Consider the following 17262-nt stretch of genomic DNA (forward strand, 5'->3'; position numbering starts at 1 on the left):
GTGACGCTGTACACATCATTTATTTCTCTTTGGGATCTCTTGTTCTTTTTCTTCTTCTTCTTCTTCGTTCTTGGGCTGCAACTCCTACGTTCACTCGTGTGTACTTTTACGTGTATAACCGTTTTTACCCAGCCATGTAGACAACCATACTCCGTTTTCGGGGGTGTGCATGATGGGTATGTTCTTGTTTCCTTAACCCACCGTACGCTGACATGGATTACAGGATATATAACGTGCGTATCTGATATTCTGCTTGCGTATACACACGAAGGGGGTTCAGGCACAAGCAGATCTGCACTTACGTTGTTGACCTGGGAGATCGGAAACACATCTACCCTTAAACCACTAGGCGCCGTTACCGAGATTCGAACCCGGAACTCTCAGATTGAGAGTCCAACGCTTTACCCTCTCGGCTATTGCGCCCGTTCATTTTTTGATGTGCAGAGTACGATTCCACAGTTCTTGCATCAACAGCTCTCTACATGCTGGGCAAACTGGGCGTCACTGGTGCTATCAACGTTATGATCATGTACACTGGTGAACTATTCCCCACCGTGTGCAGGTGTGTGTGTGTGTGTGTGTGTGTGTGTGTGTGTGTGTGTCTGTGTCTCTGTGTGTGCCTGTGCCTGTGTATGTGCCTGTGTCTCTGTATGTCTGTACCTGTGTGTGCGTGCGTGCGTGTGTGTGTGTGTGTGTGTGTGAGTGTGTGCGCGCGCGCAAATTTTTCCTGTTTCGAGATAGTACATTGAATAAGAAGCAAAGGCCCTTTTTTCTTTCTTTATAATTATATATTTACATCAGACCACCTGTGTGTCTCTGTGTATGAGTGCGTGTGAGCGTGAGAGTCAGTGTGTGAGTGAGTGTGTGTGTGTGTGTGTGTGTGTGTGTGTGTGTGTGTTTCTGTGTGTATGTATTTGTGTGTGTGTGCGCGTGCGTGCGCGCGCGCGCGTGTGTGTGTTAATGAGTGTGTGTGTGTGTGTGTGTGTGTGTGTGTGTGTGTGTGCGTGTGTATTTCTGCACTATAGTCTGCCTACATGTAAATTAAAGAAGACACAAGACCCGTGTTGTTGCAGAAACCAGGGTGTGGGGGCTGCAGTGGCTGCCGGCAGGTTTGGAATCATGATAGCCCCGTTTGGCGCAACACTGGTGAGGTGGCTTCTATTGTCTGTCTGGTCCTATGTCCTCCGTCATGCTAGGGATTGTATTGCATTGTATTGTATTGCATTGTATTGTATTGTATTGCGTTGTATTGCGTTGCATTCCATTCCATTGTTTCGCATTGCATTGAATTGCATTATTGTATCGTATTGCATTGCATTGAATTGCATTATTGCATTGCATTGCATTATTGTATTGTGTGGGTGCCTCCTGTTTGCTGTCTAGTCCTAGGTCCACCATGATGCTAGGGATTGTATTTTATTGTGTTGCATTGCATTGCATTCCATTGCATTATATTGTATTGTGTTGTATTCCATTCCATTGTTTCGCATTGCATTATATTGCATTATTGTATCGTATTGCATTGCATTGCATTATTGTATTGCATTGTATTGTACTGTGTTGTGTTGTGTTGTATTGTGTTGTGTTGTATTGTAATACTGCACATGTATGTGTCCAGATTCTACTGTATCTGTGTTTGTATGTGATTTTCGATTTGTGTTTGTTACTTTTTTATGTACTATCCCCTGCACCCCACTCCCCACCCCCACCCCCACCCCCTCAATATTCCATGTGACCTCCGGTAAACATGGTAATAAAGATATTCTATTATATTCTATTGTATTGCATTTCATTATTGTAGTGTAGTGTAGTGTAGTGTAGTGTAGCGTAGCGTAGTGTAGTGTAGTGTAGTGTAGTGTAGTGTAGTGTAGTAAAGTGAAGTTCAGTGTGTTTAGTTGCATTGCATTGCATTGCATTTCTGAATGCAACCATGTTTGTGACTTTTTCAGATCTGCAGTATCAAGTTTTCCAGAATAGATTTCTGTTTGGGTTGTTGTTTTTTGCTTCTTTTCTCCAAAACTGTTTTGTTTGACAGTAATCCTGACGGTGGCTGTTCACCCTCTAAAATCAATCAAAATAATGTGGATGATACAAGTGTGCAAAAAAAAACCAAAAAAAACAACAAAACAAATGTCTCCACTGACGCCGGCGACACCACTTCGTTCTCTGTTGGCCTCAGTCATTAGTTATTCAGAGTTCAAAGTTCACCACCTCACCTCTGTAGAGGATGCAATAGCCGAGTGGTTAATGCGTTGGACTTTCAACCTGAGGGTCCCGGGTTCGAATCTCAGTAACAGCGCCTGGTGGGTAAAGGGTGGAGCTTTTTCCCGATCTCCCAGGTCAACTTATGTGCAGTTCTGCCTGTGCCTGAACCCCCTTCGTGTTTATAATCACACAGAAGATCAAATACGCACGTTAAAGATCCTGCAATCCATGTCAGCGTTCGGTGGGTTTGGAAACATGAGCATTTCCAGCATGTACACCCCCTAAACGGCGGAGTAAATAAATGAAACGGTCACACACGTAAAATGTTGCATATCAGTCTGAGTTTGTATGTGTGCGTGCCAGAAATCTGATTGAATGACACAGGAAACGAATGATGAGAGCCCATTGGCAGCCGTCAGGCGGCCATACCAAGGTAGGCAGCCTGTTTGTAAAGCGCTTGGAGCTTGGTCTACAACCGAGGATAGCCGGTATATTCTTTTTCTTCTTCTTCGTTCGTGGACTGCAACTCCCACGTTCACTCGTATGTACACGAGTGGGCTTTTGCGTGTATGACCGTTTTTACCACGCCATGTAGGCAGCCATACTCCGTTTTCGGGGATGTGCATGCTGGGTATGTTCTTGTTTCCATAATCCAACGAACACTGACATGGATTACAGGATCTTTAACGTGCGTATTTGATCTTCTGATTGCGTATATGCACGAAGAGGGTTCAGGCACAGGCAGGTCTGCACATATGCTGACCTGGGTGATCGGAAAACTCTCCACCCTTTACCCACCACCAGACGCCGTTATCGAGATTCGAACCCGGGACCCTTAGATTGAAAGTCCAACGTTTTAACCACTCGGCTACTGGCGCAATAAAAGTGCCCGTATCATCTGTGTTTGTAAAGCGCTTAGAGCTTGGTCTCCAGCCGAGGATAGGTGCCTTAAGTATAACCCCAGGGCTGGGTGGGAAGAAAAGCATGTTTTGCTTATCTCATTACCGTGGTAAAATAAAATTTCGTTTCGCTTGGTTTCCGTATCATTCATTCACACTTCTGCTCTGCTCCCTGCACAGGCGCAGCACCTTGCCTGGGCCCCGGGGGTGGTGTTCGGGGGCATCAGCCTCCTGACGGTCTGTGCCGTCTTCTTCGTCCCGGAGACCATGGGCAGAGAACTCCCGCAGACGGTGGAGGACTTGGACAAGTGGTTCCACAAAGACCCCGCTTCCACGCAGTAGCAACCCAAGTTAAGATGGCCGGGGGGTAACGCGTCCGCCTAGGAGAATCTGAGCGTGTTGGCTCGAATCCCGTACTCATTTTTTTTCTCCACCCCCTACCGAGGTCCCCCGTGTGTAGCAGCCACTCAGCGGCGCGGAAAAGAACCCACGACAACAAGAGAGTTGTCCCCTGAAAAACGTTTGTAGAAAAATCCTTCTTTGATAGAGAGTGACAGCGATGGTTTGTGGTGGTATCTATAGACTGCCTTGAAAAAGTATGCAGATGCTGTGTGCGTGCGTGTCTGATAGCTGTGGGTGAAATTCCTGTCAGTTGACATCGAAACTTTTGCTTCATGTTTGTTTTTTTCCCAGAAATAGGACAAACATTAGGTGGTTTCACACTTGTATTTACGTTTACGACTTTGTTTAATAATCTTGAGATTTTCAGACAAAACATTTTTGTTTGTATCATCACAATTAAATTTTTTTTTAAAAGAAAGTTACTACAGTATGAGCGAAATTCAAGCGGTAAGACGGTGCGATAGAACTGCACGCAAGAATAATTATGTATGTGTGTTGGAGGGGTGGTTGCACGTTGTCTACATGCGTGTGCGTGCAAGTGTGCTGGCAAGTGCTCTGTGCATATGTGTGAAGGAGGAAGGAGGTGTACTGTTTCCATTGTCAAGTGCCTGTCCGCCTTTAGACTAACATGTGCCAAAAGTCACGTATAGAAAACTAGAGGAAATGTGTTCCTACATAAGATATCCCATGTGTGGGTTGTGTTCTTTCCACATTACGTTAGCTAAGCAAAGTGTCCATAACTCTATGCTGATGCTAGGTATAATGTCTATTATATGTTATAAAACTGCACTGTTACACATAATGAAAATGTGTCCACCTTGACCAAATTGATAGAACAATATATCATAAGTATAATGACTTATGATGACGATGTTATTGTTAATGTACACTGTATTCATTTTTTTTCTTTCTTTGTTGGTTTCTTTTCCATCTACTCTGAATTGTTATAATGAATTCATATACAAAATAAAGCGGTGGTCGACCCAAGAAAGTCCGGGGGAAAAAAACAACAAAAGCATGTGCCAAAAGGATATTTTTTGGAGTTTGGATCAAATTCGTAGACACCCGAACGTTCTTATCCTTACTGCACAGTAATGCTTTATGAAATGAATAGTTTTAAAAGTTCATAGTTTGAAAATGTATCAGTAGCATATACTTTAGAAAGACACGACTATAGAGTTACGAGCTCAGCTTGATAATGTAGACACGTAAACATATGTGTCTGTCTAATGTCTGTCCCCGAGAAATGCCAAAAGGCCGCTTGGGTTACCACTGCTCACAAGTTTGTGCGTACTGAGCTATCATTTCAGCAGAATTGTGTGCTGTGCGTACTGAGCTATCGTTTCAGCAGAATTGTGTGCTGTGTGCTGTGCGTACTGAGCTATCCTTTCAGCAGAATTGTGTGCTGTGCGTACTGAGCTATCCTTTCAGCAGAATTGTGTGTGTGTGCTGTGCGTACTGAGCTATCGTTTCAGCAGAATTGTGTGCTGTGTGCTGTGCGTACTGAGCTATCATTTCAGCAGAATTGTGTGCTGTGTACTGTGCGTACTGAGCTATCGATTCAGCAGAATTGTGTGCTGTGTGCTGTGCGTACTGAGCTATCCTTTCAGCAGAATTGTGTGCTGTGTGCTGTGCGTACTGAGCTATCATTCAGCCAGATTGTGTGACCGTTACTGTGCGTTAATGGCTATCCCTCAATGCAAAATTGTGTGCTGTTGCGTACTGAGCTATCTTTCAGCAGAATTGTGTGCTGTGTGCTGTGCGTACTGAGCTATCGTTTCAGCAGAATTGTGTCTGTGCGTACTGAGCTATCGTTTCAGCAGAATTGTGTGCTGTGTACTGTGCGTACTGAGCTATCCTTTCAGCAGAATTGTGTACTGTGCGTACTGAGCTATCGTTTCAGCAGAATTGTGTGTTGTGCGTACTGAGCTATCATTTCAGCAGAATTGTGTGCTGTGTGCTGTGCGTACTGAGCTATCGTTTCAGCAGAATTGTGTGCTGTGTGCTGTGCGTACTGAGCTATCGTTTCAGCAGAATTGTGTGCTGTGTGCTGTGCGTACTGAGCTATCGATTCAGCAGAATTGTGTGCCTTTACTTTAAGCCCCCACATGAAGTGTTTTACGAATCGTTACATCTTCCAAAAGATACCGAAAGGGTTCAATCCAGATGGGACAACAGAGCATAAAGCTGAATGAAATTCAGTGTCACTTGTACTTCTACATCGTGTATTGTTGTTGGGATATTCTACAGTATGTATATACTCTCATTGTATATATATATATATATATATATATGTGTGTGTGTGTGTGTGTGTGTGTGTGTGTGTGTGTGTGTGTGTGTGAATTAAAGTATTGTACCCCAAAATCTGCTGAAAAATAAACCTATCTAAATACTACATCAAATAAAATTTTCTTTATCTGTCAAGTGAACGCCTGCCCCTTTCCGAGAGCTATAAAATCATTCAACCTTTCGATTTCTTATAAATAACTAATTCATCATTTTCCTGACAAATTGTTGACGGCTCGACATCAGTCCTCCAGTATCATTATTTTCTGATCTGCAAGAAATCTCTTTTTCATAAACCTCGTGTTTTTCATGCAATCACTTTTTTTTGTTTTGTTTTGTTTTTGTTGTTGCCCAAATCAATATATAAACGTTTTACTCGTGTGGGGAGAGAGAGAGAGAGAGAGAGAGAGAGAGAGAGAGAGATCACTTCAAGACGGAAAGTGACAGAGAAAGAGAGAGAGTGGGGGGTGGGAGGGTCACTGGCTCACCCCAAGGCAGATCAAAGTGAGAGAAAGGGAAAGAAGGAGCATTCTTGAACACACGCAAAACACGGCCTTGGAATCATTCAATAATTTATTGAGTTTTTCAAGTTGTTCTTGATAAAACAAAACATTGAGAACAGTTCAACATGGTGACAATCAGAAATCACATCCAACACCATGAAAAAAAGAAGTTCCTGAACCACAATGACAGAGATCAAGGAAACAAAGTGACCAGTGAAAGTCCGTGTTTGAAGGCGTGGTTATAACAGTGTATTCAAAGCAAAAACAAAACCAAAACCGATTCAAAATGGGATTGGGAGTAGAGCGGAAGCAGGCACTGTAAGTGATGAGTACGGGGGAGATTGTAATTCAGTAAGATGCCGAAATGAACAACACATTAGATCGTGGGTCTTCACCAGAAGAAGAAGATGAAGAAGAATACTGCTACTGCCTCTGCTATTAAGAGCGCGGTGGCCGAGTGATCAGAGCGTTAACTTTTTTACCGCAGGTCTGAGAGACCTCGCTGTTCGATTCCTGGATGCGTATGGTAGATTTATGGGAGTAGATGTTTCCAACTTAGGCGCAGACCTGCTGATAACCCTAACCCCTTCCATGTATGCACACAGGCACACAACAAAATACGCACGTTAAACACCCCCTAATCCACGTCAACATTCGGCGGGTTATGAAAACCGGAAAACAATCCAGCATACATCCACCCCCCAAAACGGAATATGGATGCCTAAATGAAGAGGCTGAGAACGATCATACCCGTAAATGCTCAGTCGTGGAGGCTAATGAGTGTGGGAGTTGCTGCCATAAAACGAAAAGATAGACCAAAAAAAAGTTTTTTTGAAAAAAAAAGAAAAAGTTCAAGCTAAGAAGAAAAGGAAGGGGGTGGGGAGGCATGACACAACGATAAGAAAAGGGGTAAAATTCATCCAAGCAATGAATTTAAACAGGGGAATGGTAGTAGTGGTTGTAGTAACCAAAATTGTACCTGTATGCTAGTAGAAGTAGTAGCTGTAGAAGTAGTAGTAGTATAAAGAGTTCCTGATATTCTTTTTGCCGTTGAAATAACTTGATTGAAGAATACGGAACATAACATTCTCAATTTCTGCAATACTTCTACTACGACTAGTCGCTTGACAGAGCCAATTCACATCAAAAGATCAAATTCATACAGTAAATACCCCTGCAGTCCTATTCAAAACAAACCGGTTCCCCATCAGTCCGAATTTCTCTATCATTTTCAAGAAGTTATAACTGTGTTTCGTATCTTATTTCATCATAGACAAATATCATGTTCACCCATTCATTAAAAAAAATGTAATGTTGGTCACATGAACTAGAGGTTTGAATCCCGTGTCCCCCCGTGTGCGTGCTTGAAATCTGATTGAATGACACGGGAAACGAATGATGAGTGCCCAAAGGCAGCCGTCAGTCGGCTCTACCCACGTAGAAAGCCTATCGTGCAAATGACCCCGAGTTTATAAAGCGCTTAGAGTTTGGTCTCCGACCAAGGATAGGCGCTATAAGTATCCATATCAAAACAATTGTCTGATGATTCCAAGCTATGGTGTGGATCACGGACTCTTACCACAGGCACAAACACGCATACCTATTCACACATTTTCAATATTTCATTAAATAGGTTAAATTTCGACCCAAACAAGCAAAAAGACATAATCATATTTTAAATCAAAAACATAGATTTGACTGCAAGGACCTGTCCATGACAATATAACGAACAAAACACATAAAATAATACTCAGTAAAAACAAGTGAATCATCCAACAGGTCACAGGCTTGAATCATAATGAGTTTATTTTTTCGCAAGCAGGTAGTTTATCGATGAACACGCTGCATGTGTAAAATACATTTTTAGAATACACGTTTTCATCTTTGACACCATTCTTTCGCAAACTTTCACACTGTCTTCTTATTGAGTATGATTACCACTGAATGTTATCAGGACATCTTGTGTGCCATGCGTTTAATGTCCACCGAACATTATCATAACTGATTTGTTTGTTGTTTGCTTTTTGTTCTTTTTTGTGAAGAGCAGATCTCAAATGCTTAATTTCCTCACATCATTTTAAGTGGAATTGACGTGAGGGAGCTCAGGCCGTTCTTTCCACATACCACATTCACCGACTACAAGCCTCCCTTGGGGAAATCACTTTCTTTTTTTAAGAACAGAAGACGTTGGTGGGATAGGTTCCCTTCTCTAACATGGTGAGTGAGTAACAAAATTCAACAAAAAATTAGGATGCAATTTTTACATAATCGTTATTATCCCGCATATCGAAAACTAGGTGGGGGGTTAATTTCTCTCATTCTCTCTCCCTCTCTCTATATATATAGAGAGATATTTGTATTTGTATTCCTCTTTTTTGTCACAACAGATTTCTCTCTGTGAAATTCGGGCTGCTCTCCCCAGGGAGAGCACATCGCTACACTGAGAGCGCCACCCATTTTTTGTTTTTTTGTTGTTTTGTTTCCTGCGTGCAGTTTTATTCGCTTCTCCTTTCGAAGTGGGTTTTTCTACAGAATTTTGCCAGGGACAGCCGTTTTGTTGCCGTGGGTTCTTTTACGTGTGCTAATTACATGCTGCACAGGGGACCTCGGTTTATCGTCTCATCCGAATGACTAGCGTCCAGACCACCACTCAAGGTCTAGTGGAGGGGGAGAAAATATAGGCGGCTGAGCCGTGATTCGAACCAGCGCGCTCAGATTCTCTCGCTTCCTAGGCGGACGCGTTACCTCTAGGCCACCACTCAACTATTCTGATTTATATATATACTATATATATATAGAGAGAGAGAGAGAGAGAGAGAGAGAGAGAGAGAATGTATATACATACATACATACATAAACACACACATAGAAAATCTTGTATATGTCAGCATGTATACGATTTATTGTATCAACAGACCTAAAGCAGTGTTTGGCTGAAGCAGTTTATCTTTTCAGATGGTTTCTTTTACAATGAATAGGCACAGTAGTTTGTGTTCCTTTAAATAAGATAAACAGAAAGATAAGAGTAAAAACGAATTTTAAAAAAATCAACAGACCAGAGGATGACCAGGAACAATGCAACAGACATAAGATGTGTTGTAACCAACCTGCAGTAGAATCTAAGAAAGAAGAATGTATTTGTTTTAAGCAGGGATTTACAATATCCCAGTGATTGCAAAATGTGCTTGAGCCAGAATACAGAAAATGATTCAGTTAAATTATTTGCAATAACTATTTGCTTGTAGATAGTGTGGATTCTGGCATAAATACCAAGTTACATATACAGAACGAAGTGTGCACTTGCTCAGAATAAACACACACACACACACACACACACACACACACACACACACACACACACACACACACACAGACAGTCAGAGAGTGAGTGAGCGAGAGATGAGTCTGAAAGAAAAAGATAATGATAGGGAGGGATGGAGAGAGAGGGGGGGAGACAGGAGGGAGAGAGACACACACGCAGAGAGAAACAGAGACAAAGAGACAGAGAAACACACACAGACAGACAGACAGACACACAGACAGACTGAGAGCATGACAGACATTGAGGATTGTCACGGATTATCAAGTGCTGTCAATACTTTTTTTTTAATTTAAAAGATAGAAAAAACCTGAGTCGTAATTGTGTCAGGCTACGAAGTAAACTAAAATTCCCATGTAGTCTGCTCGTATGTCTGCCTCTCTACATTACAAAATGCTCTCTCTTTCTACATTGACAATTGCTCCCCCTTTCTACTTTACAAAGTGCTCTCCTTTCTACAATACAAAATGGTCTCTCTGCATCACAAAATGCTCTTTTTCTACACTGCTAATTGCTCTCTCTTTCTACATTACTAAATGCTGGGGTGGAATTTTCGTCGGTGGCACGTACTTTGCTCTGTGTTGTAAAAGTAAACAAATGCACAGTCAATATAGCAACAGCAAATTCACACTTGAGAGGAAATGGGACAATTACATATAACATGATTTTTTTCATTTAATTTCATGTTTAAAAATATGTGCGTAAGTAACAACTTTCCACACCACCTTCAAAGATCGGAAGTGGTGAACAGCTCTTGTGTTTATATATCTATTGTAAATGCGCGCACACGGTGACTCTTACAAACGAGTTAAACTCTCTCTCTCTCTCTCTCTCTCTCTCTCTCTCTCTCTCTAACATATACTCATAAACATACACACACGCGCGCGCACACACACACACACACACGCACGCACACACACAACAAACTCGCACGTACACACACGCACGCAAGCACCCACACCCACACACCCCACCACCCCCACTCCCCACCCCCCCCACCCCCACCCCCCACACACACACACATGGAATGGCTAACAGCAAGTTACTATTTCAAGAATATTCAGCGCACTGGAGAAACAGACAAAATGAAGGAGTATTGAAAAAGACAACAAGCATTATTCATCAACAATTTTCACAAATCAAATAATCTCATTGCATTATCACATAACATTATCTTACTGTGAACACATTACTCACAAAATATACATCATCAACAACTTTAAAGATCACAAACTGGCGATAATCCCCTCATGTCTTACATCATCGAATGATTTTTTTTTTTTACACATGTAATCAAAACATTTTGATAATTATCTTCAACATTTCGAATGTAAAGACAGAGAGCAACACCAGAAAGATTGCACCCCAGATAAATCATTTCTGTCTGATGGATAAACTTATGATATCAGTCTTCAACACAGTACCGGTCACCAAGGCCACAATACAACATAATCGTATTGCACGTGCAGCACACATGCTAATTGCATGTCTGCAAAGGTGTGGCTCACAGTATTTAAGGCAGAGAGTGAGCGCGCGCACACGGAGATGGACACACACACACACACACACACACACACACACACACACACACACAAACACACAGATGCTTACATGCATACAAAAGGAAATCTTCGTACACCTTTGCAAGTGTCATCTTCAAGTATTCCACACTAATACCAGTTCCAGTGACCCTGATCCCTGTCAGAAAATAGTCATGAGAAATGCCATACCTTAGTTACACAATACTTTTCTGTCTATAAGTAGAAAAATCAGAAAATAGTCATGAGAAATGCCATACCTTAGTTAGAATACTTTTCTGTCTATAAGTAGAAAAATCAGAAAATAGTCATGAGAAATGCCATACCTTAGTTACACAATACTGTTCTGTCTATAAGTAGAAAAATCAGAAAATAGTCATGAGAAATGCCATACCTTAGTTACACAATACTGTTCTGTCTAGAAGTACACAAATCAGAAAATAGTCAAAAGAAATGCCATACCTTAGAATATTTTTCTGTCCGTAAGTAGGCAAATCAAAAAACAGTTATGAGAAATGCCATACCTTAGTTACAATACTTTTCTGTCTATAAGTACGCAGATCAGAAAATAGTCATGGGAAACGCCATACCTTAGAATACTTTTCTGTCTATAAGTACGCAGATCAGAAAATAGTCATGAGAAATGCCATACCTTAGTTACAATACTTTTCTGTCTATAAGTACGCAGATCAGAAAATAGTCATGAGAAATGCCATACCTTAGTTACAATACTTTTCTGTCTATAAGGACACAGATCAGAAAATAGTCATGAGAAATGCCATACCTTAGTTAGAATACTTTTCTGTCTATAAGTACGCAGATCAGAAAATAGTCATGGGAAACGCCATACCTTAGTTAGAACCTTTTTCCGTCTGTAAGTACGCAATTCAAAAAATAGTCATGGGAAATACCATACCTTAGAATACTTTTCTGTCGATAAGTACGCAAATTAAAAAGAAAAAAGAAAAAAAGAGCAATATTACCAGTGCAGATCTGTCACCACTCACGAGAATGCATGAATTACAAAATGACACTGTCATTCAATGCCTCAGTATCCTGAACTTTCTAGGCCTTACAGAAGGGTTGTTTTTCTCTCTCTCTCTTTCTTTTTTTTATCTAGCTTGTAATCGTGGCCTTGAAAAACATACAAAATTGTCATCAAAGTGTGATTCTCAAACAAGAGAGGTTTTCACAAGTAATCCTTCTCTCTCCATACCGTGTGATTTTTTGTTTCCGCCACTCAAGTTTTCTCTTGACAATGCAGCAATGCCAATTAAGGAACAAAACAAAAACCTATATATTTATTCCCTAATTTCGCAAATACATGAATACACACCAATTAACAAAATTTGGTTTTAAGAATTGACGGGTGTTCAACCCTGAAAATACCCCTTTGCAGTTGGCTGGGCAATAAACAACATGATTTGATTGAGCCTATGGGTACAGTTTTACAATTTATATATTCGTTAAATTTCTTTGGCCGGAGGGTTTGGTCGCGTTTATCCAAACCTGAACTTGAATGACCACCCACTGTCTGACCCGTGTCCCGACAGAGCGGATGAACCGTCTGTAGTTGTACAAACCTTCGCACCAACAGAGCAATCAGGGGAAAGAAATACGAATTTGTTCAAACTTATTCGTCAGCTCATCCGTGTATATTCAAGACATTTCTTTCTTCGATCTTTCTCCATGAATAGTTTCCATCACTCATGACATCAACTTAATATCAAGACAAGATTTCGATGCTCTGTTTTGCTCCCTTCTTCCTCTTCAAGAAGAGGACATCTAGTTCTGTTCAATTTGAATGTCCTGCATTGTCCAGTCAGACCTGATCACATTAGTGCTTAAAGTCAAAACGTCGTAAATAATCATCAAATATTTGTATTGTATTTGTATTTCTTTTTATCACAACAGATTTCTCTGTGTGAAATTCGGGCTGCTCTCCCCAGGGAGAGCGCGTCGCTACACTACAGCGCCACCCTTTTTTTTTTTTTTTTTTTCCTTTTTCCTGCGTGCAGTTTTATTTGTTTTTCCTATCGGAGTGGATTTTTCTACATAATTTTGCCAGGAACAGCCCCTTTGTTGCCGTGGGTTCGTTTACGTGCGCTAAGTGTATGCTGCACATGGGACCTCGGTTTATTGTCTCATCCGAATGACTAGCGCCCAGACCACCACTCAAGGTCTAGTGGAGGGGGAGAAAATATCGGCGGCTGAGCCGTGATTCGAACCAGTGCGCTCAGATTCTCTTGCTTCCAAGGCGGACGCGTTACCTCTAGGCCATCACTCCACGTTAACAAACTGTGATATAATATAAGTGTCCAGTAATGGATTTAAACTTACCTCAGTCACACGAAGACCACGAGTAAAACTCGCATCAACAAACTGACACGACCTGTGAAGAAACAGTGACCGGTCACCAGACATGCAAGGCCCAGCAACTGGCAGGCACACTCACTCAACCGTAACTCTGAGGCGACGCCCTCTTTGGACGCAAACTGAACTGGCGCCTTCAGAATGATAAGACATTAAAATGGGCATCTAGAATGAACCTTTTGAGGCACCGCAGGAACGAACTCAGACCTTTGGGATGACGGGTGCAGTAGCCGAGTGGTTAAAGCGTTGGACTTTCTATCTGAGGGTCCCGGGTTCGAATCTCGGTAACGGCGCCTGGTCAACATATGTGCAGCCCTGCTTGTGCCTGAACCCCCTTTGTGAGAATACGCACGCAGAAGATCAAATACGCACGTTAAAGATCCCGTAATCCATGTCAGCATCCGGTGGGTTATGAAAACAATGACATACCCAGCATGCACCCTCCCCCCCCCCCCCGAAAACGGAATATGGCTGCCTACATGGCGGGGTAAAAACGGTCATACACATAAACGCCCACTAGTGTACATGCAAGTGAACGTGGGAGTTGCAGGCCACGAACGAAGAAGAAGGAGACCTTTGGGACGTACGTTTGCCACCCAGCCTGCCCTGCTGGCCGCAGTGTGATGATATAATGCCCAAAGTCCTCGTGAAATCTTTAACATCAGTCTATGTTCCGAATTCTATGAGCTAGTGAACCAGTATTTCCGCCCCAAATATGTAACATATTTAAACTTATTTGTTTCGTCTATCTACTGTTTCATAGATATTAGACTGAATTGCAGGTACACACCAAAACTCAGGCCCTATCCCACGACTGCCAGAAATGGAGGATGTCAGTGATACGTTCAGCAGTGCAGCGCCCCCACGACCAAACCAAGTTTCGGGACCAGTGACTGTGACAATGACCCAAAATCAACACCTACCCAACCTAGATGCCTGGTAACTATATCCCGGATAAAGGTATCCGCTTACAAACTGGTAACGCCCGCACAAAAACGCATACGCAAGCATACCACAGACACAGACAACCACACACACACACACACACACACACACACACACACACACACACACAGATACACACACACACACACACAATGCACTCTCTCACACACACACACACACACACACACACACACACACACACACACACACACACACACAATGCACTCACACACACACACACACACACACACACACACACACACACACACACACACACACACGGTCCCATCCAGATCAGGTTCCTTATTGCTCTCGGGGGTACAAGGAAAGACAAAGAGCACTTGTCACGACCAGAGAAAGACAGTTACGGTAACAGGAAAAGTCTTTGAAACTTATGTTGTGACTATTACATTATTCACACACACACACACGCACACACACACACACACACGCACGCACGCACGCACGCACGCACACACACACATACAACTTTATTTCAAACACACAATTCGACAACTTGGTACGAGATGTACGCGCAATGCACGTAAACTTGCATCGTAAAAAACAAACAAACAAAACAAAATAAAATAACGCGACAAATAGAGGCCCACAATGAAGGCATCTGATGAAAAACAAAAAACCAAACTAACATGTGTACTGACCAGTTCTCTGCAGTTTTGTGACGTGTTTACTGACTTCATGGCATACACGACCTTCTTCAGTGCGAAGGACATACACTGAAGATTAGGATGAAGATTAAAATTAATTGCAGGTCGTTTTTTTCCGATTTCACGGCAAACATTGCCCTGTTAACGATATTTTGCCACCAGTGTGATAACCTCGGCTCTTTAGTAAATTAAGTTACTGTAAAAGATAATGCTACTGGCCAAGCAGAAGATCCGTAAACACGAGTTTTCAACGGATTGATAACAAAAACTATATAATAACAATGGTGACGACTGGTCATCACAAAAAAAAACACAAAAAAAATCCCACACTCCTCATCTCATTCCGTACACGGAACCGGAAATCATGCCCACGTTCGAGCTTCCGGATCCGGGTCCTTCATCCGTGGTCTCCTTGGCGAAGTGGATGGCGATGCCGACGAAAATGCCGACGAAGACACAGAAGAGGAGCACACAGACAGCAGTCTTGATCAGACGTTCGCGCACTGACGTGGGCTCTTTCCAACCGTGTTCCTCCAACTCCTCTCGCCGCTGTCGCCGTTTGTTCGTGTAGCTCTCCTGGACAGACGATCAATCAGTTCACTTGAAAGTCCTCGTGCAAATATAAGTAAATTTGGCTTATAGACGACTTGATAGCATTAGACACTGACAATGACATGTTTTATTGTCCATTCAGCCTTAGGCCCTTTCGACATGGGAAGAGTGACAATTTCAGTGACGATTGTGAACAAATGAAATATTATATTTGCTTTGAATTCATAGTAACACACACACACACACACACACACACACACACACACACACACACACACACACACACACACTCACTCACACGCAAGCACATTCATACACCTACCCACCCACATGATAGATGGAGACAATTTGTAAAGCGCTAAGTGTTTGGTCTCTGATCGAAGATACGCGCTATATAATTAAATATTAATAACAACAAAAAAATATAAGATAGTATAATACCAAAATAACGATTTACATGCAGAAGTTAGAACAAAAGTATAAAACATTCAAACTGCACAAAATGACAATAATTCACTCCCCCCCCCCCCCCCACACACACACCCCCCTAAGTTAGTAGGTAGGCCCAACACTCAGCTTGATTGACACAGGTTTACATCTGGACCAACAGCAAAGTGGGAGCTGTATTAATAACGGTTGCTCAATTGCAAAGGGAAATCATTTACAGCTTAGTCTTTTGTGAAGGACTATGACTCTCAAACCAAGAGGCGAAATTGCACTGGCTTTTATTGCTGCAGCCTTGGGGGTCAGTTGGCCTTTGGGAACCATCCCAACGCCGACTGTCCTTAAACCCTCTTAACCAAGAGTGTGGATGTAGTTTGGGCAAGATACTCTCCACTATAATCAAACTGCAGCCCAGATAGTTGGGACAGCAGTTGCCTTCTCTGCTGTTCTGATGGTCCCTGTCGGACACGACTGACTACCACACAGTTAGTTAGTTAGTTAGTTAGTTAGTTAGTTAGTTAGTCACTCAGTCAGTCAGTCACTCAGTCAGTTAGTTAGTTGCTTGCTTAGCTGGTTGGTTGGTTAGTTGGGTAGTTGGTTAGTTGGTTGGTTAGTTATTTAGTTGATTAGTTGTCTGGTTCGTTTTATTTCATTTGTGCATTTATTTATTTATTTGGGGGCAAATGAAAGGTGAATACCTACATAAAACATAAACTCGTCAAAAACGAACCCGTCATTCCACAGAAATGTACAAGATACAGGAACAGTGATCAAAACAAAACGGTCCACTCACCTCGGGGAAATCCACCTCGTAGGGGACAATCATCTCAAACGATGGGTCGGACGTGGTCCCTCCGATATTGATCACACTCAGCCCACACTTCTTCAGGTTGCCGTTCTTGTCCACCACCGCAGAAGAGTCGGTGAGGCTGCCACCACCACCACCACCACCACCACCAATCCCCGCAAAGAGAGACCCTGTCTTCTCACCCGCCACCCCCTGCCCCTCCTCCTCCTCTTCCAGTTCCGCGTCCAGATCTTCGATGCTGCAGTGCTTGGCACCTTTACTGTTGCGCGAGCTCTGGCGAGAGCTGTGCGTAGAACTGGTTCCGGAGGCGGCTGACGAGG

General features: G+C 42.5%; 2 protein-coding genes across 3 annotated transcripts in view; one reads left to right on the top strand and one right to left on the bottom strand.

Annotated features, from left to right (window-relative positions):
• LOC143282545 (solute carrier family 22 member 6-like) overlaps positions 1-4943 on the top strand; it is a 33907-nt gene extending 28964 nt beyond the window's left edge. For both annotated transcript variants that reach the window (XM_076588227.1, XM_076588228.1), the window contains 3 exons: positions 445-562; positions 1074-1146; positions 3285-4943. In XM_076588227.1, coding sequence (XP_076444342.1) covers positions 445-562; positions 1074-1146; positions 3285-3446 — 353 coding nt within the window. In that variant the 3' untranslated portion in view covers positions 3447-4943. The remainder of the gene's footprint in view (positions 1-444; positions 563-1073; positions 1147-3284) is intronic.
• Positions 4944-14921: 9978 nt separating this feature from the next.
• The window catches only part of LOC143282314 (uncharacterized), a 45104-nt gene continuing 42763 nt past the window's right edge, over positions 14922-17262 (bottom strand). Inside the window, exons 3-4 of the mRNA XM_076587916.1 lie at positions 16928-17262; positions 14922-15714 (exon numbers count right to left, since the gene is read on the bottom strand). The exon at positions 16928-17262 is cut by the window's right edge and continues 319 nt beyond it. Of these exons, the coding sequence (XP_076444031.1) occupies positions 15472-15714; positions 16928-17262 (578 nt within the window). The 3' untranslated portion in view covers positions 14922-15471. The remainder of the gene's footprint in view (positions 15715-16927) is intronic.

Source organism: Babylonia areolata, chromosome 5, assembly GCF_041734735.1.
Source record: "Babylonia areolata isolate BAREFJ2019XMU chromosome 5, ASM4173473v1, whole genome shotgun sequence".
In the NCBI taxonomy this organism is placed as follows: domain Eukaryota; kingdom Metazoa; phylum Mollusca; class Gastropoda; order Neogastropoda; family Buccinidae; genus Babylonia; species Babylonia areolata.